General features: G+C 41.4%; 1 protein-coding gene across 1 annotated transcript in view; it reads right to left on the minus strand.

Moving 5' to 3' along the window:
* Positions 1 to 263: 263 nt before the first annotated feature.
* Positions 264 to 26855, minus strand: part of LOC137285347 (xylosyltransferase oxt-like) — a 162118-nt gene continuing 135526 nt past the window's right edge. Inside the window, exons 9-12 of the mRNA XM_067817720.1 lie at positions 5450 to 5626; positions 5013 to 5118; positions 4301 to 4638; positions 264 to 3728 (exon numbers count right to left, since the gene is read on the minus strand). Of these exons, the coding sequence (XP_067673821.1) occupies positions 3066 to 3728; positions 4301 to 4638; positions 5013 to 5118; positions 5450 to 5626 (1284 nt within the window). The 3' untranslated portion in view covers positions 264 to 3065. The remainder of the gene's footprint in view (positions 3729 to 4300; positions 4639 to 5012; positions 5119 to 5449; positions 5627 to 26855) is intronic.

Genomic DNA, 26855 nt, shown 5'->3' on the forward strand with positions numbered 1-26855 from the left:
ACAATGAACAGATCTGCTGTGACAAGACAGAAGGTAGCTCACAGTAGACAGAGCCCCTGTCACAAGACAGAAGGTAGCTCACATTGAACAGAGCCCCTGTCACAAGACAGAAGGTAGCTCACAATGAACAGAGCCCCTGTCACAAGACAGAAGGTAGCTCACAATGAACAGAGCCCCTGTCGCAAGACAGAAGGTAGCTCACAATGAACAGAGCCCCTGTCGCAAGACAGAAGGTAGCTCACAATGAACAGAGCCCCTGTCACAAGACAGAAGGTAGCTCACAATGAACAGAGCCCCTGTCACAAGACAGAAGGCAGCTCACATTGAACAGAGCCCCTGTCGCAAGACAGAAGGTAGCTCACAATGAACAGATCTGCTGTGACAAGACAGAAGGTAGCTCACAATGAACAGATCTGCTGTGACAAGACAGAAGGCAGCTCACATTGAACAGATCTGCTGTGACAAGACAGAAGGCAGCTCACATTGAACAAATGCCCTGTGACAAGGCAGTCATTGTGAACAGATCCCTTGTGACAAGACAGAAGGCAGCTCACATTGAACATATGCTCTGTGACAAGGCAGTCATTGTGAACAGATCCCTTGTGACAAGACAGAAGGCAGCTCATATTGAACATATGCCCTGTGACAAGGCAGTCATTGTGAACAGATCCCTTGTGACAAGACAGAAGGCAGCTCACATTGAACATATGCCCTGTGACAAGGCAGTCATTGTGAACAGATCCCTTGTGACAAGACAGAAGGCAGCTCACATTGAACATATGCCCTGTGACAAGACAGTCATTGTGAACAGATCCTTGTGACAAGACAGAAGGCAGCTCACATTGAACATATGCCCTGTGACAAGGCAGTCATTGTGAACAGATCCCTTGTGACAAGACAGAAGGCAGCTCACATTGAACATATGCCCTGTGACAAGGCAGTCATTGTGAACAGATCCCTTGCGACAAGACAGAAGGCAGCCAATAGTGATCAGATCTGCTGTGAAAAGTCAGAAGGTGGCCCACATTGACCATCTCTCATGACCAGACAGAATTCAGCTCACAGTGAACAGATTTCCTGCGAAAAGACAGAAGGCAGCTAACAGTGAACTGCTCCACTGTCAAAAGACAGAAAGGTAGCTCACAGTGAACACATCCTCTGTGACAAGACTGAAGGCAGCTCAAAGTGAACAGATCTGCTGTCAGAAGACAGAAGGCAGCACACTGTGAACAGATTTCCTGTGACAAGACAGAAGGCAGCTAACAGTGAACAGATCCACTGTCAAAAGACAGAAAGGTAGCTCACAGTGAACAAATAATGTATGACAAGACAGAAGGGCATGTCATCAGTTTACTGCATAAATACTTTTATAAGTTACTATAGAGAGGGCGCTTGAGAGCAAGAATTGGTTGGCGTATATATGCCCCCAAGGATGTAGTTCTACAGGATATTCCAAGTCCAACATCAAAGTAAGTGATGATATTAGCAGATCTTCCACTTGTGTGAAACACTTTCATCGGATGTGTACAAATCATTACTTCCTCATTCACTATCTAAAGAAATGTCATTTACTACAACCAATTCACATAGTAGAGAGGCACTTGGGACTTTATCAACACAGGACACAAACAGGTGGAAAGAGGTGAGTAGCATAAAGTGATGTAGCAACTAGCCAGTCCTGGGTGCAGTGGTATGTACATCACATGCAAACAAGCTGCACATTGCACAAACAAAAGGAGATATGTATTATATGTAACCATGGTGATACCAATAAAATGTGTCAGCAGTAAGAAATGTGATATATGTCAACCAACATCTTGGCAGTAACCATGGTGACGTATATCTAGTAACATGTTGACAGTAACCATGGTGACGTATATCTAGTAACATGTTGACAGTAACCATGGTGACGTATATCTAGTAACATGTTGACAGTAACTATGGTGAGGTATGTCTATTAACATGTGGGCAGAAATCATTTTGATATCTGTTGATTGATATGTGAGCACTCCCCACATCCCAGCGTTGCCAAGACCATACCTACACTTCTGTTGTGAGTCCATGCTTTACTGGACCAAGAGCATCCAGGTCAGACTGACCAATCGACTTCCTTGGTGGGGATATCTCTTTTCAACTTGAAGTTATCTATTATAAATTCACATCTTATGTTAATCTGGTCAATAGATGACCCAGTTGGACCACACAGATTCTGTTCATTTAGACACAAACATTTTGATATCAAGTTTCAAGGAAACTGTACATCCTCGCCCCAATTTCTCTAACAAACTAAACTTTTCACTCAAATCTCATACTGAGTTTGACAATTTGAAACAGCTGAATTTTTAACTTATCTGCATCCTGTGTTTTCTCAAATTTTTTTGAGCAAAAACTTGAACTTAAGTTAAAACTCAGGCTAAAGTTTGTTTCGAGAAAACAGGGCCTCGACAGAAGACTTGCAGACATTACTTTCATCGGCAGATCTACGAATTTTGAAAGGAAAGGGGTTCACCCCTTTGCTCCACTGACGCCCCCCCACAAAATCTTCAATGTCAGGGGTCTTTGAACTCCATGAACATCCCCTCAATCTTCGAACCACCCATGACTTTGTGAAAGCTGAATCAGCAATATTTAGTTTCCAAGGAGACAAAACACCACCTGTAAAGTAAGTTAAAAAGTCCTTAAAAGTCTGATAAATAATAAAAGATCATAAAAAGACATGTCTGCATTTGTTTGGCACAATCACTTATCAGTGTCATAATCAGAATGTTAAACATTATTTGATAGCAAAAGAAAAACACATTTCGTCAGCATAAAACACAAGTTTTGATACATTTGATGCTAACTTACTAAAACACTTAGAAAAAAGGAACGATATCTTCTTGATGATCAACATGATTCCAATACAGGGGTGAGTGAGTGCTGAAATGTTTGAGTGAGTAAGTGAGTGAGTGAGTGAGGTATGCTATCTTACCACCCCTCCAAGGAGGAATCCCGACAGATTACACCCTTTTATCACCATGACTTAGTGTTGAATGAATAAATGAACTTCCTAAGCACCCCTTCTGTTATCTGACTGGAGCAAACTTAGCTCCAACACTTGAAAGATCTGACTTCGGATCAGGAGATCTTGAACTCCACGATGTTTTTTTGCACTGTTCTAACACAAGACAGGTGTTAGACAGATCCTCTATGGTACATGACCTTTGAACCTGCCAAAACAAAGGCACTAAACTGTCCACCCAGTTCTCCAAATCCTTCCCAACCTTCTTGGCGTTCACTGCTGCCTGAGTCTCTAGGTCAGCCTGCTTAGGAACGTTCAACACATCCCGGAATTCAGAGAAGTCCTTGGAAGCATAAAAGCCTTGTGGTCCACTGTGAGCTCTGTATATTTCAGTGGCAGAGATAGGGTGTCCATCGTACACAGTGAGGGGGATGACAAGGAAGGAGGTCTCTGCCAGTATCTGCAGGTTGTACATCAGTTTCACCTGCCAAATTCCGGGACGCAGTGGCTGGTTCAGTTGTGGTTTGTGTGACCCAGTATGTCCACTACTGAGGACTTTCACATCATATGATGCAGCTATGACATTGACTGGGTCAATCCATGCCACTGAGATCACAAACTCAATCCCAGCTCCCCAAACGTGACGCAACACCACGTCATCATATGGGCCGATAAGTTTTCCATAATTTCGGAATAACAGTTCCTTGGGATCAAAATCTGTTCCAACCTGCAAAAGAAAAGACATCATCATTATTTTCTCAAAGAATAGTTTAACTGACGTACATATCAGCATATACAAATGTTTTGCAAACTGTCTCATAATTTTCTCACATTTTCCTCAGTGAACTGAACAACCATTCATCAGATCCAATCATTGATGATAAAAACAATTTGAATAATCTCTACTATTCTGCCCAAGCTATTTCATCTACCCAACACATCAAATGTTCTCAAGCTGGTCTAGTGGTACAAGTGGGCTAGTGGTATAGTGGGCTAGTAATACAGTAGTCTAGTGGTACAATGGTCTAGTAGTACAATGGTCTAATGGTCCAGTGGGCTGCTGGGTAGGTCTAATGATCCAGTGGGCTAGTGGTGCAATGGTCTAATGGTCTAGCAGCCTAATGGTCTAGTGGTCCAGTGGGCTTGTGACGTAATGTTCTATTGGTCCCGTGGGCTAGTGACCTAATGGTCTAGTGGGCCTTTTGTGCAATAGTCCAATGATCTAGCAGTCCAGTGGTCTAATGGTCTAGTGGGCTAGTAGTCCAATGATCTGGTGATCCAGTGGGCCAGTAGTCTCACCTCCAGAGTCTGAAGTCTTCCTATGATTGTCTTTGGTTGGAGGATGGAATAGTGGTGTTTTGGATGCATGTGTGTTTCCATGGTGATGATGTTGCCTGTTGCAACCTCCTCTACTTGGTGGAGGACCAGGATTCCATGAAAGTGGTCAGCCTCATAGAACACATTTGCCTCCAGTGTTTTCATAGGTCGATATGTACATGATACAGATTGTCGGGACAGTTCTGCAACTCCCAGCCTGACAAATGACTGGTAAAATGTAGGGTACGCATCCTTGACCTTGGCTATCTTGTCCAGGTGATGATATTCGTTTTGCCAGTAGCTTGTTAAGCCAGTCATGTCTGAAACACACAGTTGTTTCTCTAAAAAAATCATGCATTTAAATGTCTTTTCTTAACCCATTTTTCATGAATATTGCTGCATGCCACTGTCTGAATCCCTGCTGTTCAGTATGTACAGTTTGTACTTACACAGACTGTGTAAATTTATAACTGGGAGGACAGCCACCACAGGTCTAAGATTGTGTACTTTGAGAGGAGCACACAATCATAAAAACTTTGCAGCCTGCCTAGAACCTGGTCAACTGGGCCCAGCTGATCAGATCAGAACTCAGCCAAATGGGCCCAGCAGATCACATCAGAACTCAGTCAACTGGCTCCTGCAGATCATTTTTTTTCAATTACATATATCTTGGAGATGTTAAAAAAATTCTTACCTTGTTGGAAATTACCGAATAAATAGACATCTAAACTATTGATTATTTCTTGGTTCACTATAGGCTCAAATTTCCTTGCAAAGAAAATTGGTTTTTGCTCATAGTTCTGAAAAAGATAAAAAAATTATCCAGCAACAGAGTTTCAACAACATGAAGGCTCCAAAGTAGTCACTGTTATGAACACATTTTGTTATCAGTTGTACGCAGCAAAGAAATTCCTCAGCTTATGGAAGACATGCACATGATATAACAATGTCCAGGTAGTTACTGATGTCTCTTTAGATGTACATGGTCACACACTGACCACTGACCACCATCTACCATGCCTCTGTTTAGATGTACATGGATGCAATCTCACTATGTTCATATGGATGTCAATCTACCACCTGACTGTTCAGATCTACAACCTCACAGTGTCCATACAAATGTGAACATACCATGAGTCTGTCAAGATCAGAGATCTTGAAGTCATTTGGGGAGCAGCCGCACCAGTCAACGACGTGTTTATGCTGACACTTGCAGCCCTGTTTGCGGCGCCAGTTTGTGAGGTGGAGGTTGTTGTCCACCACCTTGGTGCAGTAAACACTGTTCACCAGAACAGTGTGGAAAAATGACTGAAAAGTAAACAAGACTGAGATAGATGTGATGATATCCTGGACAATGGCTGATTACATTGAGATATGTAGCTGTCCTAAAGTATGGCTGTTTAGGTGGAGATATGTCATTGTCTTACAGAGCAGCTGTTTAAACTCAGGGGTGGAAATAACTTTCAAAGTGCTACTGTACACTGGTACAGTGATACATGTGAAAACACTTGCCCTGTGATACTAGTACAATATATTCATAGAATTATGATGGAGATTTCATACTGACAAAGTGAGTGTGTAATGATTCAAGGTATATGAGTTTAACAAGACACAAAACAAGAAGACACTAACTATTATGATCAATATCTTACTATACTGCAGTGGTCATTATGCTGGTGTATGATACTATCACTAGCTATAAAAGTGTATTCAGGTTTTAAAGAATAAACTGTGTGAAATTTGTGTGTTCCTGATTATTTGATAATTTTAATTATTCAGTTTGACACAGATAAAATAAAATGTGATAAATGTTAAGTTCATTTAACATAATTCTTTAATCTGATAGTGGTATTCATTGAGTGACTGACATTCACATACAAGACTTAAAGAGACACAGTGTTTGGCAATGGGATAATTGTCACATATCCTTCCAGCTTCCTGAGATATGATGATGCATTCATAGGTTTAAAGTCCTTCAGACTTGAAAGTCTTCTTGAACTTCCTGTTTCACATGAGACAAGCCACTGTCCGATTGCTGATTTTGGAATAAAGTCCTTCTTTTGCTTTGGACCATGTGTCATAATCATGAGCAGGTGGTTCAGGGTTCGTGATTTAACAGTGTTCTCTTTTCTGTTTTCAGCAAGTTCATTAAAGAAAAAATGTGCTCACAGATTGCAGTGCTTGGACTATTGGTGAACGTAAGTTAAAGAAGTTTACAGACAGCCTTAAACCTTGGTGGTTTGTTCCTGAGAAGTGTGACACAGGTATCAAATGACACCTGGTTCCTTTCAAGTGCCCCTTTAACTCAGTGTACTGCTAAATACACAACTTGGTGATCTCATTGAAGAGTGGCCTGAAATGGGTCAGCAAATCACACAGCTCTTCCTTCCCATGAGTAGCTAGCTGGACTCGATCATCACATGGCCAACTGGTATGTATAATCAAATACAACACTGAAACACTTCAATGTTTTTTCATTGGAACATGAAAACCTGTTGTCCACATATTGGATGACATTGTCTTTGAAAGAAGAAATGAATGTGAGTGTCTTCTTTCATGTCTACAGGTCGGCAGTTACCTTTCAGTTTGACTCCATCAAATTCTAAAGAATGTGACTGATACTTGTCACAGAATTACTTGATGTGTTCTCCTGAGTTTATCGGGTCAACCTTCAGATTCACAAGCTTGAGACTAAGTCCCTCCAGCTGGCTATATACATGTGATCAGGAGGTCTTCAGTTTGGAAAATCAGTGACATGTCAGTAAGTATGGGTTATACATCTAAAAGTGTGCATAATCTTGATGAAACTAACTGTTTTCATTTGGTTCAACATGCCTCTTGCCTCTGTTACTCTCTACATGCAACAGTACAGTTTTGTAACTAGCTAGTTATCATACATGCTTCACATAACCTAGGGTAACAAGATCAATTTCAAACAATTCAGCAATGGATCTCACCTCCTCCTCATTTTGGGACTACTGTAAGATCTGTTTTAATGTTTCCTCAAATTTTGTAATCTGTGGCAAATCGTTAACAGCATCAAGAACAGCTAGTTCTAACTTGCGCGCGACACAGTGTATTGGGACATCATAGTTTGCATCAGGAAGAAATTTGGCAGCTACCCTACTTCTCATGCCCATCATTACGGAGGCCCCATCAAAATTAACTGAAACCAGTTTGGGACCCTTACTGCTGGGATCAACTATATTATTGTATTACAGTCCAATTCCCTTGACAGCCTCTTTTATTCCATTTAGAACACCATCAGCATGACTGTGTTCTAAAGACATTGTTTCAGCATGGACTGAAAAGGGTTCTCCATCCTGGCTTACATAGTAGATAAAAACTGTCTACTGCTCTGTGACAATAGAGTCAGTGCTGCCATCACTTAGAATTGTGACAAAGTTTGCCTTTAACTCATTAAGGTTGAGAGACGCATATGTGGGGCAAATTAATTAGCTTCTCACAGCGAGAGCCGCATATTGGGGGTTACAAAAAGCACCTCTTATTCAGCGAGAGCCGCATATTGGGGGTGATGAAAAGCAACCCTCATTCAGCGAGAGCCGCATATTGGGGGTTCTAAATTTTAAATTCGTATTGTACCTATTATTTCATTCAATTTAGCAGTAATGATCAAAGATTACCTTTTCTTACAAAAGAGGTTACTTTCTGTGTTAATCAGAAGAACTATTAATGTGTTTTGATAACAATTGCTCGCAATGTCGGTGGCTTATACAGGCAAATGAACACGTCTGCAAGAAAGGAGATTATGAGATGTTGTTACAGGAGGTAAGTGTTTGTTACTCGTCACTCAAGTGAATACTAAGATACTCTGTTTGCACATTGATTGAATTAACGGTGACAAGGTTACAAAATCTTCCTCTAAATTAAATCATTCATTCATTCATTTTGAGGAGTCCTTTGTCAATCTTCTGAAATTCCTTTGCTTTCAAAACAAATATAAGTATGCCCATCTTCATAAATATTTGGGGAGATTCAAATGCAAGTGTATACATCACATTAAATCAGTATCGTGTAACTTATTTTAATTCTATAATACATGTACTTGAATTGGGATATTTATTCGCAACAATTTGCAGATTATATTGACATTTCAGCAAGCCATTACGTTTGATTACAAGTAGTGTGCGCAAAATGCATATGCAAATAAAAACTATCCTTACTCAATGGTTGGACTGGGTTATCCGGGGTAAAAACAATTGAATTGTAGCGATTTGAGCGCTTTAAAGAAAAATAAGCTCGTCAAAGTGCTTCTTAGTCCTGCGTGTACATTTCAGGCATCCTTACGATTGTGTATGTTCACGATACACAAACTTTTTCATGATAGCTAGAGTTGATAAAAACGAAATCCAGCATATCGATTGGTCAACGATCAAACCAATAGTCAATCTGTATCCAAGCTGTCTTATAAGTGACCGAGAAATCCGCCTAGCCCGCTCAGCCACCGCGACTTCCACACAGTCGCGGTGGCTGAGCGGGCTAGGCGGCTGACTTTGTGTGCTGGCGATTAGGTGCCTGACTCTGAGGGTGCGGGTTCGAATCCCGGATGGGACTCAACCGAAAAAAAGTACTAGAATTTGTACTTTACCAAGAAAGTGAAATCCCAAATATGACATATGTTGCATTTGACCACTTTCTAAATGGCATCGTGTAATCATTCCATAGACAGTTTTATCCAAGTTTTTGAATGCCTTGAGTATAGGAAATGCCACAGACTGACCACTAGATGTACTGCCCTCCCTGCTACAACTGCTAGCTGCATCTCTGAATGCCCCACTCTGACAGTTTACGTTGTGTTTGTCCACAATTTCACATTCTCTGTGAACATCAGATGCACTGTGTGACTTATGATAATAAATCCTAAAATGAGAAGTCCCTTCCAGAAATGTATTCCGCTTTCCCGATGAAACTGAGGGGTATTTACAACAAACTGCGTATGTCATTAGATCTTTGTTTCTAGTGTACCTAACTCATGGATACTCTTCAGCCGACGTTGCTTGTAATATGCGTTCCCTCTTCCCATTACCATATAGTTAGTTTTTATCTATATTTACTTCATTTTCTTTCTTCTCTGTAGTGGGCGTGCAACATTTAAAAACAAACTCATCAAGTGAGCATTGTTTTGACATCCCGATCGATATTGAAGCAGACAAAATCTCGTCACTGCAAATCGTTTACCAAGAATTCAAACAAACTCACAACTGCGCATGTAAATTTACTGAGGTCACCAATATGCATAGCGAAGTCAATGTATAGAGCTTTCGTTAAAAATATCTAACAAACATACAACAGTGCATGTCAAAGTTATAAGACTGCAAACATGGACTATCAATGTCGAGGTTAGGAGTTTGTACGAAAATGATAAGCGTTAGAAACTAAGAAAGAATACTTTAAATTATTTTTTTCTGAGCAAAACATGTGCGACCCGGCAGGTAATCGGAGGAATATGTTGATAATTTCTTGCTGAATTTTAAATATACGACGTATCTAACATTAGAAAGTCAACTGGACACCGGTACAGCGTGATATACACATTTGCTTGCCCGACAGAGCAAAAAAACACTATACTAGGACGTCGGGCAATGTGTTCTTTCCACCCCTGAAACTGCCTCTGTCCTTGAATGTGGCTGGTTAGATTGAGATACGTCTCTGTCCTAGAGCATGGCTGCTTAGATTCAGATAAGTCTCTGTGCTAGGGTGTGGCTGCTTGGATTGATATACGTCACTGTCTTTGATTGTGACTGGTCGGATTGGGATAGGTCTCTGTGCTAGAGTGTGGCTGGCTAGATTGATATACGTCTCTGTGCTGGAGTGTAGCTGGTTAGATTGAGATATGTCTCTGTGCTAGAGTGTAGCTGGATACATTGAGATATGTCTCTGTGCTAGAGGGTAGCTGGATACATTGAGATATGTCTCTGTGTTAGAGTGTAGCTGGTTAGATTGAGATATATCTCTGTGCTAAAGTGTAGCTGGTTAGATTGAGATATGTCACTGTGCTAGAGTGTAGCTGGATAGATTGAGATATATCTCTGTGCTAGAGCGTAGCTGGATAGATTGAGATATGTCTCTGTGCTAGAGTGTAGCTGGTTAGATTGAGATATATCTCTGTGCTAGAGTGTGGCTGGTTAGATTGAGATATGTCACTGTGCTAGAGCGTAGCTGGATAGATTGAGATATATCTCTGTGCTAGAGCGTAGCTGGATACATTGAGATATGTCTCTGTGTTAGAGTGTAGCTGGTTAGATTTAGATATGTCTCTGTGCTAGAGCGTAGCTGGATAGATTGAGATATGTCTCTGTGCTAGAGTGTAGCTGGTTAGATTGAGATATATCTCTGTGCTAGAGTGTAGCTGGTTAGATTGAGACATATCTCTGTGCTAGAGTGTAGCTGGTTAGATTGAGATATATCTCTGTGCTAGAGTGTACCTGGTTAGATTGAGATATGTCTCTGTGCTAGAGCGTAGCTGGTTAGATTGAGATATGTCTCTGTGCTAGAGTGTAGCTGGTTAGATTGAGATATATCTCTGTGCTAGAGTGTAGCTGGTTAGATTGAGATATATCTCTGTGCTAGAGTGTAGCTGGTTAGATTGAGATATGTCACTGTGCTGGAGTGTAGCTGGTTAGATTGAGATATGTCTCTGTGCTAGAGTGTAGCTGGATACATTGAGTTATGTCTCTGTGCTAGAGTGTAGCTGGTTAGATTGAGATATATCTCTGTGCTAGAGTGTAGCTGGATAGATTGAGATATGTCTCTGTACTAGAGTGTAGCTGGATACATTGAGATATATCTCTGTGCTAGAGCGTAGCTGGTTAGATTGAGATATGTCTCTGTGCTAGAGTGTAGCTGGTTAGATTGAGATATGTCTCTGTGCCAGAGTGTAGCTGGTTAGATTGAGATATGTCTCTGTGCTAGAGTGTGGCTGGTTAGACTGATATACGTCTCTGTGCTGGAGTGTAGCTGGTTAGATTGAGATATGTCTCTGTGCTAGAGTGTAGCTGGATACATTGAGATATGTCTCTGTGCTAGAGGGTAGCTGGATACATTGAGATATGTCTCTGTGTTAGAGTGTAGCTGGTTAGATTGAGATATGTCTCTGTGCTAGAGTGTAGCTGGATAGATTGAGATATATCTCTGTGCTAGAGTGTAGCTGGATACATTGAGATATGTCTCTGTGTTAGAGTGTAGCTGGTTAGATTGAGATATGTCTCTGTGCTAGAGTGTAGCTGGATACATTGAGATATGTCTCTGTGCTAGAGGGTAGCTGGATACATTGAGATATGTCTCTGTGTTAGAGTGTAGCTGGTTAGATTGAGATATGTCTCTGTGCTAGAGTGTAGCTGGATAGATTGAGATATATCTCTGTGCTAGAGGGTAGCTGGATACATTGAGATATGTCTCTGTGTTAGAGTGTAGCTGGTTAGATTGAGATATGTCTCTGTGCTAGAGTGTAGCTGGATACATTGAGATATGTCTCTATGCTAGAGGGTAGCTGGATACATTGAGATATGTCTCTGTGTTAGAGTGTAGCTGGTTAGATTGAGATATGTCTCTGTGCTAGAGCGTAGCTGGATAGATTGAGATATGTCTCTGTGCTAGAGCGTAGCTAGTTAGATTGAGATATATCTCTGTGCTAGAGTGTAGCTGGTTAGATATATGGATACATTGCTGGATACATTGAGATATGTCTCTGTGTTAGAGTGTAGCTGGTTAGATTGAGATATGTCTCTGTGCTAGAGTGTAGCTGGATAGATTGAGATATATCTCTGTGCTAGAGGGTAGCTGGATACATTGAGATATGTCTCTGTGTTAGAGTGTAGCTGGTTAGATTGAGATATGTCTCTGTGCTAGAGCGTAGCTGGATACATTGAGATATGTCTCTATGCTAGAGGGTAGCTGGATACATTGAGATATGTCTCTGTGTTAGAGTGTAGCTGGTTAGATTGAGATATGTCTCTGTGCTAGAGCGTAGCTGGATAGATTGAGATATGTCTCTGTGCTAGAGCGTAGCTAGTTAGATTGAGATATATCTCTGTGCTAGAGTGTAGCTGGTTAGAGATATGGATACATTGCTGGATACATTGAGATATGTCTCTGTGTTAGAGTGTAGCTGGTTAGATTGAGATATATCTCTGTGCTAGAGTGTAGCTGGTTAGATTGAGATATATCTCTGTGCTAGAGTGTAGCTGGTTAGATTGAGATATGTCACTGTGCTGGAGTGTAGCTGGTTAGATTGAGATATGTCTCTGTGCTAGAGTGTAGCTGGATACATTGAGTTATGTCTCTGTGCTAGAGTGTAGCTGGTTAGATTGAGATATATCTCTGTGCTAGAGTGTAGCTGGATAGATTGAGATATGTCTCTGTACTAGAGTGTAGCTGGATACATTGAGATATATCTCTGTGCTAGAGCGTAGCTGGTTAGATTGAGATATGTCTCTGTGCTAGAGTGTAGCTGGTTAGATTGAGATATGTCTCTGTGCCAGAGTGTAGCTGGTTAGATTGAGATATGTCTCTGTGCTAGAGTGTGGCTGGTTAGACTGATATACGTCTCTGTGCTGGAGTGTAGCTGGTTAGATTGAGATATGTCTCTGTGCTAGAGTGTAGCTGGATACATTGAGATATGTCTCTGTGCTAGAGGGTAGCTGGATACATTGAGATATGTCTCTGTGTTAGAGTGTAGCTGGTTAGATTGAGATATGTCTCTGTGCTAGAGTGTAGCTGGATAGATTGAGATATATCTCTGTGCTAGAGTGTAGCTGGATACATTGAGATATGTCTCTGTGTTAGAGTGTAGCTGGTTAGATTGAGATATGTCTCTGTGCTAGAGTGTAGCTGGATACATTGAGATATGTCTCTGTGCTAGAGGGTAGCTGGATACATTGAGATATGTCTCTGTGTTAGAGTGTAGCTGGTTAGATTGAGATATGTCTCTGTGCTAGAGTGTAGCTGGATAGATTGAGATATGTCTCTGTGCTAGAGCGTAGCTGGATAGATTGAGATATGTCTCTGTGCTAGAGCGTAGCTAGTTAGATTGAGATATATCTCTGTGCTAGAGTGTAGCTGGTTAGATATATGGATACATTGCTGGATACATTGAGATATGTCTCTGTGTTAGAGTGTAGCTGGTTAGATTGAGATATGTCTCTGTGCTAGAGTGTAGCTGGATAGATTGAGATATATCTCTGTGCTAGAGGGTAGCTGGATACATTGAGATATGTCTCTGTGTTAGAGTGTAGCTGGTTAGATTGAGATATGTCTCTGTGCTAGAGTGTAGCTGGATACATTGAGATATGTCTCTATGCTAGAGGGTAGCTGGATACATTGAGATATGTCTCTGTGTTAGAGTGTAGCTGGTTAGATTGAGATATGTCTCTGTGCTAGAGCGTAGCTGGATAGATTGAGATATGTCTCTGTGCTAGAGCGTAGCTAGTTAGATTGAGATATGTCTCTGTGCTAGAGTGTAGCTGGTTAGATTGAGATATGTCTCTGTGCTAGAGTGTAGCTGGATAGATTGAGATATGTCTCTGTGCTAGAGCGTAGCTGGTTAGATTGAGACATATCTCTGTGCTAGAGTGTAGCTGGTTAGATTGAGACATATCTCTGTGCTAGAGTGTAGCTGGATAGATTGACATATATCTCTGTGCTAGAGTGTACCTGGTTAGATTGAGATATGTCTCTGTGCTAGAGCGTAGCTGGATAGATTGAGATATGTCTCTGTGCTAGAGTGTAGCTGGATAGATTGAGATATATCTCTGTGCTAGAGTGTAGCTGGATAGATTGAGAAATATCTCTGTGCTAGAGTGTAGCTGGTTAGATTGAGATATATCTCTGTGCTAGAGTGTAGCTGGTTAGATTGAGATATGTCACTGTGCTGGAGAGTAGCTGGTTAGATTGAGATATGTCTCTGTGCTAGAGCGTAGCTGGTTAGATTGAGATATGTCTCTGTGCTAGAGTGTAGCTGGATAGATTGAGATATATCTCTGTGCTAGAGTGTAGCTGGTTAGATTGAGATATATCTCTGTGCTAGAGTATAGCTGGATACATTGAGATATGTCACTGTGCTGGAGTGTAGCTGGTTAGATTGAGATATGTCTCTGTGCTAGAGCGTAGCTGGATACATTGAGATATGTCTCTGTGCTAGAGTGTAGCTGGTTAGATTGAGTTATGTCACTGTGCTAGAGTGTAGCTGGTTAGATTGAGATATATCTCTGTGCTAGAGCGTAGCTGGATAGATTGAGATATGTCTCTGTACTAGAGTGTAGCTGGATACATTGAGATATATCTCTGTGCTAGAGCGTAGCTGGTTAGATTGAGATATGTCTCTGTGCTAGAGTGTAGCTGGTTAGATTGAGATATGTCTCTGTGCTAGAGTGTAGCTGGATACATTGAGATATATCTCTGTGCTAGAGTGTAGCTGGTTAGATTGAGATATGTCTCTGTGCTAGAGTGTAGCTGGATAGATTGAGATATATCTCTGTGCTAGAGTGTAGCTGGCTAGATTGAGATATATCTCTGTGCTAGAGTGTAGCTGGATAGATTGAGATATGTCTCTGTGCTAGAATGTAGCTGGATACATTGAGATATGTCACTGTGCTGGAGTGTAGCTGGATACATTGAGATATGTCTCTTTGCTAGAGCGTAGCTGGTTAGATTGAGATATATCTCTGTGCTAGAGTGTAGCTGGATAGATTGAGATATGTCTCTGTGCTAGAATGTAGCTGGATAGATTGAGATATGTCTCTGTGCTAGAGTGTAGCTGGTTAGATTGAGATATGTCTCTGTGCTAGAGTGTAGCTGGTTAGATTGAGATATGTCTCTGTGCTAGAGTGTAGCTGGTTAGATTGAGATATGTCACTGTGCTAGAGTGTATCTGGTTAGATTGAGATATGTCACTGTGCTAGAGTGTAGCTGGTTAGATTGAGATATGTCACTGTGCTGGAGTGTAGCTGGTTAGATTGAGATATGTCTCTGTGCTAGAGAGTACCTGGATAGATTGAGATATGTCTCTGTGCTAGAGTGTAGCTGGATACATTGAGATATGTCTCTGTGCTAGAGTGTAGCTGTTTAGATTGAGATATATCTCTGTGCTAGAGTGTAGCTGGTTAGATTGAGACATGTCACTGTGCTAGAGTGTAGGTGGATAGATTGAGATATGTCTCTGTGCTAGAGTGTAGTTGGATACATTGAGATATGTCTCTGTGCTAGAGTGTAGCTGTTTAGATTGAGATATATCTCTGTGCTAGAGTGTAGCTGGATACATTGAGATATGTCTCTGTGCTAGAGTGTAGCTGGTTAGATTGAGATATGTCACTGTGCTAGAGTGTATCTGGTTAGATTGAGATATGTCACTGTGCTAGAGTGTAGCTGGTTAGATTGAGATATGTCACTGTGCTGGAGTGTAGCTGGTTAGATTGAGATATGTCTCTGTGCTAGAGAGTAGCTGGATAGATTGAGATATGTCTCTGTGCTAGAGTGTAGCTGGATACATTGAGATATGTCTCTGTGCTAGAGTGTAGCTGTTTAGATTGAGATATATCTCTGTGCTAGAGTGTAGCTGGTTAGATTGAGATATGTCACTGTGCTAGAGTGTAGCTGGATAGATTGAGATATGTCTCTGTGCTAGAGTGTAGCTGGATACATTGAGATATGTCTCTGTGCTAGAGTGTAGCTGTTTAGATTGAGATATATCTCTGTGCTAGAGTGTAGCTGGTTAGATTGAGATATGTCACTGTGCTAGAGTGTAGCTGGATAGATTGAGATATATCTCTGTGCTAGGGTGTAGCTGGATACATTGAGATATGTCTCTGTGCTGGAGTGTAGCTGGTTAGATTGAGATATATCTCTGTGTTAGAGTGTAGCTGGATACATTGAGATATGTCACTGTGCTAGAGTGTAGCTGGTTAGATTGAGATATATCTCTGTGCTAGAGTGTAGCTGGTTAGATTGAGATATGTCTCTGTGCTAGAGTGTAGCTGGATAGATTGAGATATGTCTCTGTGCTAGAGTGTAGCTGGATACATTGAGATATGTCTCTGTGCTAGAGTGTAGCTGTTTAGATTGAGATATATCTCTGTGCTAGAGTGTAGCTGGTTAGATTGAGATATGTCACTGTGCTAGAGTGTAGCTGGATAGATTCAGATATGTCTCTGTGCTAGAGTGTAGCTGGATACATTGAGATATGTCTCTGTGCTAGAGTGTAGCTGTTTAGATTGAGAAATATCTCTGTGCTAGAGTGTAGCTGGTTAGATTGAGATATGTCACTGTGCTGGAGTGTAGCTGGTTAGATTGAGATATGTCTCTGTGCTAGAGCGTAGCTGGATACATTGAGATGTATCTCTGTCCTAGAGTGTAGCTGGATAGATTGAGATATGTCTCTGTGCTAGAGTGTAGCTGGTTAGATTGAGATATATCTCTGTGCTAGAGTGTAGCTGGTTAGATTCAGATATGTCTCTGTCCTAGAGTGTAGCTGGATACATTGAGATATGTCTCTGTGCTAGAGTGTAGCTGTTTAGATTGAGATATATCTCTGTGCTAGAGTGTGGCTGGTTAGATTGAGATATGTCACTGTGCTAGAGTCTAGCTGGATAGATTGAGATATGTCTCTGTGCTAGAGTGTAGCTGGATACATTGAGATATGTCTCTGTGCTAGAGTGTAGCTGGATAGATTGAGATATGTCTCTGTGCTAGAGTGTAGCTGGATAGATTGAGATATGTCTCTGTGCTAGAGTGTAGCTGGTTAGATTGAGATATGTCTCTGTGCTAGAGTGTAGCTGGTTAGATTGAGATATGTCTCTGTGCTAGAGTGTAGCTGGTTAGATTGAGATATGTCACTGTGCTGGAGTGTAGCTGGTTAGATTGAGATATGTCTCTGTGCTAGAGTGTAGCTGGTTAGATTGAGATATGTCACTGTGCTGGAGTGTAGCTGGATACATTGAGATATGTCTCTGTGCTACAGAGTAGCTGGTTAGATTGAGATATGTCTCTGTGCTAGAGTGTAGCTGGATAGATAGAGATATGTCTCTGTGCTAGAGCGTAGCTGGATACATTGAGTTATATCTCTGTGCTAGAGTGTAGCTGGATAGATTTAGATATGTCTCTGTGCTAGAGTGTAGCTGGATACATTGAGATATGTCTCTGTGCTAGAGTGTAGCTGGTTAGATTGAGATACATCTCTGTGCTAGAGTGTAGCTGGTTAGATTCAGATATGTCTCTGTGCTAGAATGTAGCTGGATACATTGAGATATGTCACTGTGCTGGAGTGTAGCTGGATATATTGAGATATGTCTCTTTCCCAGACTGTAGCTGGTTAGATTGAGATATATCTCTGTGCTAGAGGGTACCTGGATAGATTGAGATATGTCTCTGTGCTAGAGTGTAGCTGGTTAGATTGAGATATGTCTCTGTGCTAGAGTGTAGCTGGTTAGATTGAGATATGTCTCTGTGCTAGAGTGTAGCTGGTTAGATTGAGATATGTCACTGTGCTAGAGTGTATCTGGTTAGATTGAGATATGTCACTGTGCTAGAGTGTAGCTGGTTAGATTGAGATATGTCACTGTGCTGGAGTGTAGCTGGATAGATTGAGATATGTCTCTGTGCTAGAGAGTAGCTGGATAGATTGAGATATGTCTCTGTGCTAGAGTGTAGCTGGATACATTGAGATATGTCTCTGTGCTAGAGTGTAGCTGTTTAGATTGAGATATATCTCTGTGCTAGAGTGTAGCTGGATACATTGAGATATGTCACTGTGCTAGAGTGTAGCTGGATAGATTGAGATATATCTCTGTGCTAGAGTGTAGCTGGATACATTGAGATATGTCTCTGTGCTAGAGTGTAGCTGTTTAGATTGAGAAATATCTCTGTGCTAGAGTGTAGCTGGTTAGATTGAGATATGTCACTGTGCTGGAGTGTAGCTGGTTAGATTGAGATATGTCTCTGTGCTAGAGCGTAGCTGGATACATTGAGATGTATCTCTGTCCTAGAGTGTAGCTGGATAGATTGAGATATGTCTCTGTGCTAGAGTGTAGCTGGTTAGATTGAGTTATATCTCTGTGCTAGAGTGTAGCTGGTTAGATTCAGATATATCTCTGTCCTAGAGTGTAGCTGGATACATTGAGATATGTCTCTGTGCTAGAGTGTAGCTGTTTAGATTGAGATATATCTCTGTGCTAGAGTGTGGCTGGTTAGATTGAGATATGTCACTGTGCTAGAGTCTAGCTGGATAGATTGAGATATGTCTCTGTGCTAGAGTGTAGCTGGATACATTGAGATATGTCTCTGTGCTAGAGTGTAGCTGGATAGATTGAGATATGTCTCTGTGCTAGAGTGTAGCTGGATAGATTGAGATATGTCTCTGTGCTAGAGTGTAGCTGGATAGATTGAGATTTGTCACTGTGCTAGAGTGTAGCTGGTTAGATTGAGATATGTCACTGTGCTAGAGTGTAGCTGGTTAGATTGAGATATGTCACTGTGCTGGAGTGTAGCTGGTTAGATTGAGATATGTCTCTGTGCTAGAGTGTAGCTGGTTAGATTGAGATATGTCACTGTGCTGGAGTGTAGCTGGATACATTGAGATATGTCTCTGTGCTACAGAGTAGCTGGTTAGATTGAGATATGTCTCTGTGCTAGAGTGTAGCTGGATAGATAGAGATATGTCTCTGTGCTAGAGCGTAGCTGGATACATTGAGATATATCTCTGTGCTAGAGTGTAGCTGGATAGATTTAGATATGTCTCTGTGCTAGAGTGTAGCTGGATACATTGAGATATGTCTCTGTGCTAGAGTGTAGCTGGTTAGATTGAGATACATCTCTGTGCTAGAGTGTAGCTGGTTAGATTCAGATATGTCTCTGTGCTAGAATGTAGCTGGATACATTGAGATATGTCACTGTGCTGGAGTGTAGCTGGATATATTGAGATATGTCTCTTTCCCAGACTGTAGCTGGTTAGATTGAGATATATCTCTGTGCTAGAGGGTACCTGGATAGATTGAGATATGTCTCTGTGCTAGAGTGTAGCTGGTTAGATTGAGATATGTCTCTGTGCTAGAGTGTAGCTGGTTAGATTGAGATATGTCTCTGTGCTAGAGTGTAGCTGGTTAGATTGAGATATGTCACTGTGCTAGAGTGTATCTGGTTAGATTGAGATATGTCACTGTGCTAGAGTGTAGCTGGTTAGATTGAGATATGTCACTGTGCTGGAGTGTAGCTGGTTAGATTGAGATATGTCTCTGTGCTAGAGAGTAGCTGGATAGATTGAGATATGTCTCTGTGCTAGAGTGTAGCTGGATACATTGAGATATGTCTCTGTGCTAGAGTGTAGCTGTTTAGATTGAGATATATCTCTGTGCTAGAGTGTAGCTGGATACATTGAGATATGTCACTGTGCTAGAGTGTAGCTGGATAGATTGAGATATATCTCTGTGCTAGAGTGTAGCTGGATACATTGAGATATGTCTCTGTGCTAGAGTGTAGCTGTTTAGATTGAGATATATCTCTGTGCTAGAGTGTAGCTGGTTAGATTGAGATATATCTCTGTGCTAGAGTGTAGCTGGTTAGATTGAGATATATCTCTGTGCTAGAGTGTAGCTGGTTAGATTGAGATATGTCTCTGTGCTAGAGTGTAGCTGGATAGATTGAGATATGTCTCTGTGCTAGAGTGTAGCTGGATACATTGAGATATGTCTCTGTGCTAGAGTGTAGCTGTTTAGATTGAGATATATCTCTGTGCTAGAGTGTAGCTGGTTAGATTGAGATATGTCACTGTGCTAGAGTGTAGCTGGATAGATTCAGATATGTCTCTGTGCTAGAGTGTAGCTGGATACATTGAGATATGTCTCTGTGCTAGAGTGTAGCTGTTTAGATTGAGAAATATCTCTGTGCTAGAGCGTAGCTGGTTAGATTGAGATATGTCAATGTGCTGGAGTGTAGCTGGTTAGATTGAGATATGTCTCTGTGCTAGAGCGTAGCTGGATACATTGAGATATATCTCTGTGCTAGAGTGTAGCTGGATAGATTGAGATATGTCTCTGTGCTAGAGTGTAGCTGGTTAGATTGAGATATATCTCTGTGCTAGAGTGTAGCTGGTTAGATTCAGATATGTCTCTGTCCTAGTGTGTAGCTGGATACATTGAGATATGTCTCTGTGCTAGAGTGTAGCTGTTTAGATTGAGATATATCTCTGTGCTAGAGTGTGGCTGGTTAGATTGAGATATGTCACTGTGCTAGAGTGTAGCTGGATAGATTGAGATATGTCTCTGTGCTACAGAGTAGCTGGTTAGATTGAGATATGTCTCTGTGCTAGAGTGTAGCTGGATAGATTGAGATATATCTCTGTGCTAGAGTGTAGCTGGTTAGATTGAGATATGTCACTGTGCTGGAGTGTAGCTGGTTAGATTGAGATATGTCTCTGTGCTAGAGAGTAGCTGGATAGATTGAGATATGTCTCTGTGATAGAGTGTAGCTGGATAGATTGAGATATGTCTCTGTGCTAGAGTGTAGCTGTTTAGATTGAGATATATCTCTGTGCTAGAGTGTAGCTGGTTAGATTGAGATATGTCACTGTGCTGGAGTGTAGCTGGATACATTGAGATATGTCTCTGTGCTACAGAGTAGCTGGTTAGATTGAGATATGTCTCTGTGCTAGAGTGTAGCTGGATAGATTGAGATATGTCTCTGTGCTAGAGTGTAGCTGGATACATTGAGATATGTCTCTGTGCTAGAGTGTAGCTGGTTAGATTGAGATATGTCTCTGTGCTAGAGTGTAGCTGGATAGATTGAGATATGTCTCTGTGCTGGAGCGTAGCAGGTTAGATTGAGATATATCTCTGTGCTAGAGCGGAGCTGGATAGATTGAGATATATCTCTGTGCTAGAGTGTAGCTGGATAGATTGAGATATGTCTCTGTGCTAGAGTGTAGCTGGTTAGATTGAGATATGTCTCTGTGCTAGAGTGTAGCTGGTTAGATTGAGATATGTCTCTGTGCTAGAGTGTAGCTGGATAGATTGAGATTTGTCACTGTGCTAGAGTGTAGCTGGTTAGATTGAGATATGTCACTGTGCTAGAGTGTAGCTGGTTAGATTGAGATATGTAACTGTGCTGGAGCGTAGCTGGTTAGATTGAGATATGTCTCTGTGCTAGAGTGTAGCTGGATACATTGAGATATGTCTCTGTGCTAGAGTGTAGCTGTTTAGATTGAGATATATCTCTGTGCTAGAGTGTAGCTGGTTAGATTGAGATATGTCACTGTGCTGGAGTGTAGCTGGTTAGATTGAGATATGTCTCTGTGCTAGAGCGTAGCTGGATACATTAAGATATATCTCTGTGCAAGAGTGTAGCTGGATAGATTGAGATATGTCTCTGTGCTAGAGTGTAGCTGGTTAGATTGAGATATATCTCTGTGCTAGAGTGTAGCTGGTTAGATTGAGATATGTCTCTGTGCTAGAGTGTAGCTGGTTAGATTCAGATATGTCTCTGTTCTAGAATGTAGCTGGATACATTGAGATATGTCACTGTGCTGGAGTGTAGCTGGATATATTGAGATATGTCTCTTTGCCAGAGTGTAGCTGGTTAGATTGAGATATATCTCTGTGCTAGAGTGTAGCTGGATAGATTGAGATATGTCTCTGTGCTAGAATGTAGCTGGTTAGATTGAGATATGTCTCTGTGCTAGAGTGTAGCTGGTTAGATTGAGATATGTCTCTGTGCTAGAGTGTAGCTGGATACATTGAGATATGTCACTGTGCTAGAGTGTAGCTGGTTAGATTGAGATATGTCACTGTGCTGGAGTGTAGATGGATAGATTGAGATATGTCTCTGTGCTAGAGAGTAGCTGGTTAGATTGAGATATGTCTCTGTGCTAGAGTGTAGCTGGATAGATTGAGATATGTCTCTGTGCTAGAGTGTAGCTGGTTAGATTGAGATATGTCTCTGTGCTAGAGTGTAGCTGGATACATTGAGATATGTCTCTGTGCTAGAGTGTAGCTGGTTAGATTGAGATATGTCACTGTGCTAGAGTGTAGCTGGATAGATTGAGATATGTCTCTGTGCTAGAGTGTAGCTGGATACATTGAGATATGTCTCTGTGCTAGAGTGTAGCTGTTTAGATTGAGATATATCTCTGTGCTAGAGTGTAGCTGGTTAGATTGAGATATGTCACTGTGATGGAGTGTAGCTGGTTAGATTGAGATATGTCTCTGTGCTAGAGCGTAGCTGGATACATTGAGATATGTCTCTGTGCTAGAGTGTAGCTGGATAGATTGAGATATGTCTCTGTGCTAGAGTGTAGCTGGTTAGATTGAGATATATCTCTGTGCTAGAGTGTAGCTGGTTAGATTCAGATATGTCTCTGTGCTAGAGTGTAGCTGGATACATTGAGATATGTCTCTGTGCTAGAGTGTAGCTGTTTAGATTGAGATATATCTCTGTGCTAGAGTGTGGGTGGTTAGATTGAGATATGTCACTGTGCTAGAGTGTAGCTGGATAGATTGAGATATGTCTCTGTGCTAGAATGTAGCTGGATACATTGAGATATGTCTCTGTGCTAGAGTGTAGCTGGTTAGATTGAGATATGTCTCTGTGCTAGAGTGTAGCTGGTTAGATTGAGATATGTCACTGTGCTGGAGTGTAGCTGGTTAGATTGAGCTATGTCTCTGTGCTAGAGAGTAGCTGGTTAGATTGAGATATGTCTCTGTGCTAGAGTGTAGCTGGATAGATTGAGATATGTCTCTGTGCTAGAGTGTAGCTGTTTAGATTGAGATATATCTCTGTGCTAGAGTGTAGCTGGATACATTGAGATATGTCTCTGTGCTAGAGTGTAGCTGGTTAGATTGAGATATATCTCTGTGCTAGAGTGTAGCTGGTTAGATTGAGATATGTCACTGTGCTGGAGTGTAGCTGGATACATTGAGATATGTCTCTGTGCTAGAGCGTAGCTGGATACATTGAGATATATCTCTGTGCTAGAGTGTAGCTGGATAGATTGAGATATGTCTCTGTGCTAGAGTGTAGCTGGATAGATTGAGATATATCTCTGTGCTAGAGTGTAGCTGGTTAGATTCAGATATGTCTGTGCTAGAATGTAGCTGGATACATTGAGATTTGTCACTGTGCGGGAGCGTAGCTGGATATATTGAGATATGTCTCTTTGCCAGAGTGTAGCTGGTTAGATTGAGATATATCTCTGTGCTAGAGGGTAGCTGGATAGATTGAGATATGTCTCTGTGCTAGAATGTAGCTGGATACATTGAGATATGTCACTGTGATGGAGTGTAGCTGGATACATTGAGATATGTCTCTTTGCTAGAGCGTAGCTGGTTAAATTGAGATATATCTCTGTGCTAGAGTGTAGCTGGATAGATTGAGATATGTCTCTGTGCTAGAATGTAGCTGGATAGATTGAGATATGTCTCTGTGCTAGAGTGTAGCTGGTTAGATTGAGATATGTCTCTGTGCTAGAGTGTAGCTGGTTAGATTGAGATATGTCTCTGTGCTAGAGTGTAGCTGGTTAGATTGAGATATGTCTCTGTGCTAGAGCGTAGCTGGTTAGATTGAGATATGTCTCTGTGCTAGAGTGTAGCTGGTTAGATTGAGATATGTCACTGTGCTGGAGTGTAGCTGGATACATTGAGATATGTCTCTTTGCTAGAGCGTAGCTGGTTAGATTGAGATATATCTCTGTGCTAGAATGTAGCTGGATACATTGAGATATGTCACTGTGCTGGAGTGTAGCTGGATACATTGAGATATGTCTCTCTGCTAGAGCGTAGCTGGTTAGATTGAGATATGTCTCTGTGCTAGAGTGTAGCTGGATAGATTGAGATATGTCACTGTGCTGGAGTGTAGCTGGATACATTGAGATATGTCTCTCTGCTAGAGCGTAGCTGGTTAGATTGAGATATGTCTCTGTGCTAGAATGTAGCTGGATAGATTGAGATATGTCACTGTGCTGGAGTGTAGCTGGATACATTGAGATATGTCTCTTTGCTAGAGCGTAGCTGGTTAGATTGAGATATATCTCTGTGCTAGAATGTAGCTGGATACATTGAGATATGTCACTGTGCTGGAGTGTAGCTGGATACATTGAGATATGTCTCTTTGCTAGAGCGTAGCTGGTTAGATTGAGATATATCTCTGTGCTGGAGTGTAGCTGGATACATTGAGATATGTCTCTTTGCTAGAGTGTAGCTGGTTAGATTGAGATATGTCTCTGTGCTAGAATGTAGCTGGATACATTGAGATATGTCACTGTGCTGGAGTGTAGCTGGATACATTGAGATATGTCTCTGTGCTAGAGTGTAGCTGGTTAGATTGAGATATGTCTCTTTGCTAGAGCGTAGCTGGTTAGATTGAGAAATATATATCTGTGCTAGAGTGTAGCTGGATAGATTGAGATATGTCTCTGTGCTAGAGCGTAGCTGGTTAGATTGAGATATATCTCTGTGCTGGAGTGTAGCTGGATACATTGAGATATGTCTCTTTGCTAGAGTGTAGCTGGTTAGATTGAGATATGTCTCTGTGCTAGAATGTAGCTGGATACATTGAGATATGTCACTGTGCTGGAGTGTAGCTGGATACATTGAGATATGTCTCTGTGCTAGAGTGTAGCTGGTTAGATTGAGATATGTCTCTTTGCTAGAGCGTAGCTGGTTAGATTGAGATATATCTCTGTGCTAGAGTGTAGCTGGATAGATTGAGATATGTCTCTGTGCTAGAGCGTAGCTGGTTAGATTGAGATATGTCTCTGTGCTAGAGTGTAGCTGGTTAGATTGAGATATGTCTCTGTGCTAGAATGTAGCTGGATACATTGAGATATGTCACTGTGCTGGAGTGTAGCTGGATACATTGAGATATGTCTCTGTGCTAGAGTGTAGCTGGTTAGATTGAGATATGTCTCTTTGCTAGAGCGTAGCTGGTTAGATTGAGATATATCTCTGTGCTGGAGTGTAGCTGGATAGATTGAGATATGTCTCTGTGCTAGAGTGTAGCTGGTTAGATTGAGATATGTCTCTGTGCTAGAGTGTAGCTGGTTAGATTGAGATATATCTCTGTGCTAGAGTGTAGCTGGATAGATTGAGATATGTCTCTGTGCTAAAATGTAGCTGGATAGATTGAGATATGTCTCTGTGCTAGAGTGTAGCTGGATACATTGAGATATGTCTCTGTGCTAGAGTGTAGCTGGTTAGATTGAGATATGTCTCTGTGCTAGAGTGTAGCTGGTTAGATTGAGATATATCTCTGTGCTAGAGTGTAGCTGGTTAGATTGAGATATGTCTCTGTGCTAGAGTGTAGCTGGATAGATTGAGATATGTCTCTGTGCTAGAGTGTAGCTGGTTAGATTGAGATATGTCACTGTGCTGGAGTGTAGCTGGATACATTGAGATATGTCTCTGTGCTAGAGTGTAGCTGGTTAGATTGAGATATATCTCTGTGCTAGAGTGTAGCTGGTTAGATTGAGATTTGTCTCTGTGCTAGAGTGTAGCTGGTTAGATTGAGATATGTCACTGTGCTGGAGTGTAGCTGGTTAGATTGAGATATGTCTCTGTGCTAGATCGTAGCTGGATACATTGAGATATGTCACTGTGCTAGAGGGTAGCTGGATACATTGAGATATGTCTCTGTGCTAGAGTGTAGCTGGATACATTGAGATATGTCTCTGTGCTAGAGTGTAGCTGGTTAGATTGAGATATGTCACTGTGCTGGAGTGTAGCTGGTTAGATTGAGATATGTCTCTGTGCTAGAGCGTAGCTGGTTAGATTGAGATATGTCACTGTGCTGGAGTGTAGCTGGTTAGATTGAGATATGTCTCTGTGCTAGAGTGTAAGTGGTTAGATTGAGATATATCTCTGTGCTAGAGTGTAGCTGGTTAGATTGAGATATGTCTCTGTGCTAGAGTGTAGCTGGATAGATTGAGATATGTCTCTGTGCTAGAATGTAGCTGGATACATTGAGATATGTCACTGTGCTGGAGCGTAGCTGGATACATTGAGATATGTCTCTGTGCTAGAGTGTAGCTGGATACATTGAGATCTGTCTCTGTGCTAGAGTGTGGCTGGATACATTGATATACGTCTCTGTGCTGGAGTGTAGGTGGTTAGATTGAGATATATCTCTGTGCTAGAGTGTAGCTGGTTAGATTGAGATATGTCACTGTGCTGGAGTGTAGCTGGTTAGATTGAGATATGTCTCTGTGCTAGAGTGTAGGTGGTTAGATTGAGATATATCTCTGTGCTAGAGTGTACCTGGTTAGATTGAGATATATCTCTGTGCTAGAGTGTAGCTGGATAGATTGAGATATGTCTCTGTGCTAGAATGTAGCTGGATACATTGAGATATGTCACTGTGCTGGAGTGTAGCTGGATACATTGAGATATGTCTCTGTGCTAGAGTGTAGCTGGTTAGATTGAGATATATCTCTGTGCTAGAGTGTAGCTGGATAGATTGAGATATGTCTCTGTGCTAGAATGTAGCTGGATACATTGAGATATGTCTCTGTGCTAGAGTGTAGCTGGTTAGATTGAGATATGTC

Source organism: Haliotis asinina, chromosome 5 (genome assembly GCF_037392515.1).
Source record: "Haliotis asinina isolate JCU_RB_2024 chromosome 5, JCU_Hal_asi_v2, whole genome shotgun sequence".
In the NCBI taxonomy this organism is placed as follows: domain Eukaryota; kingdom Metazoa; phylum Mollusca; class Gastropoda; order Lepetellida; family Haliotidae; genus Haliotis; species Haliotis asinina.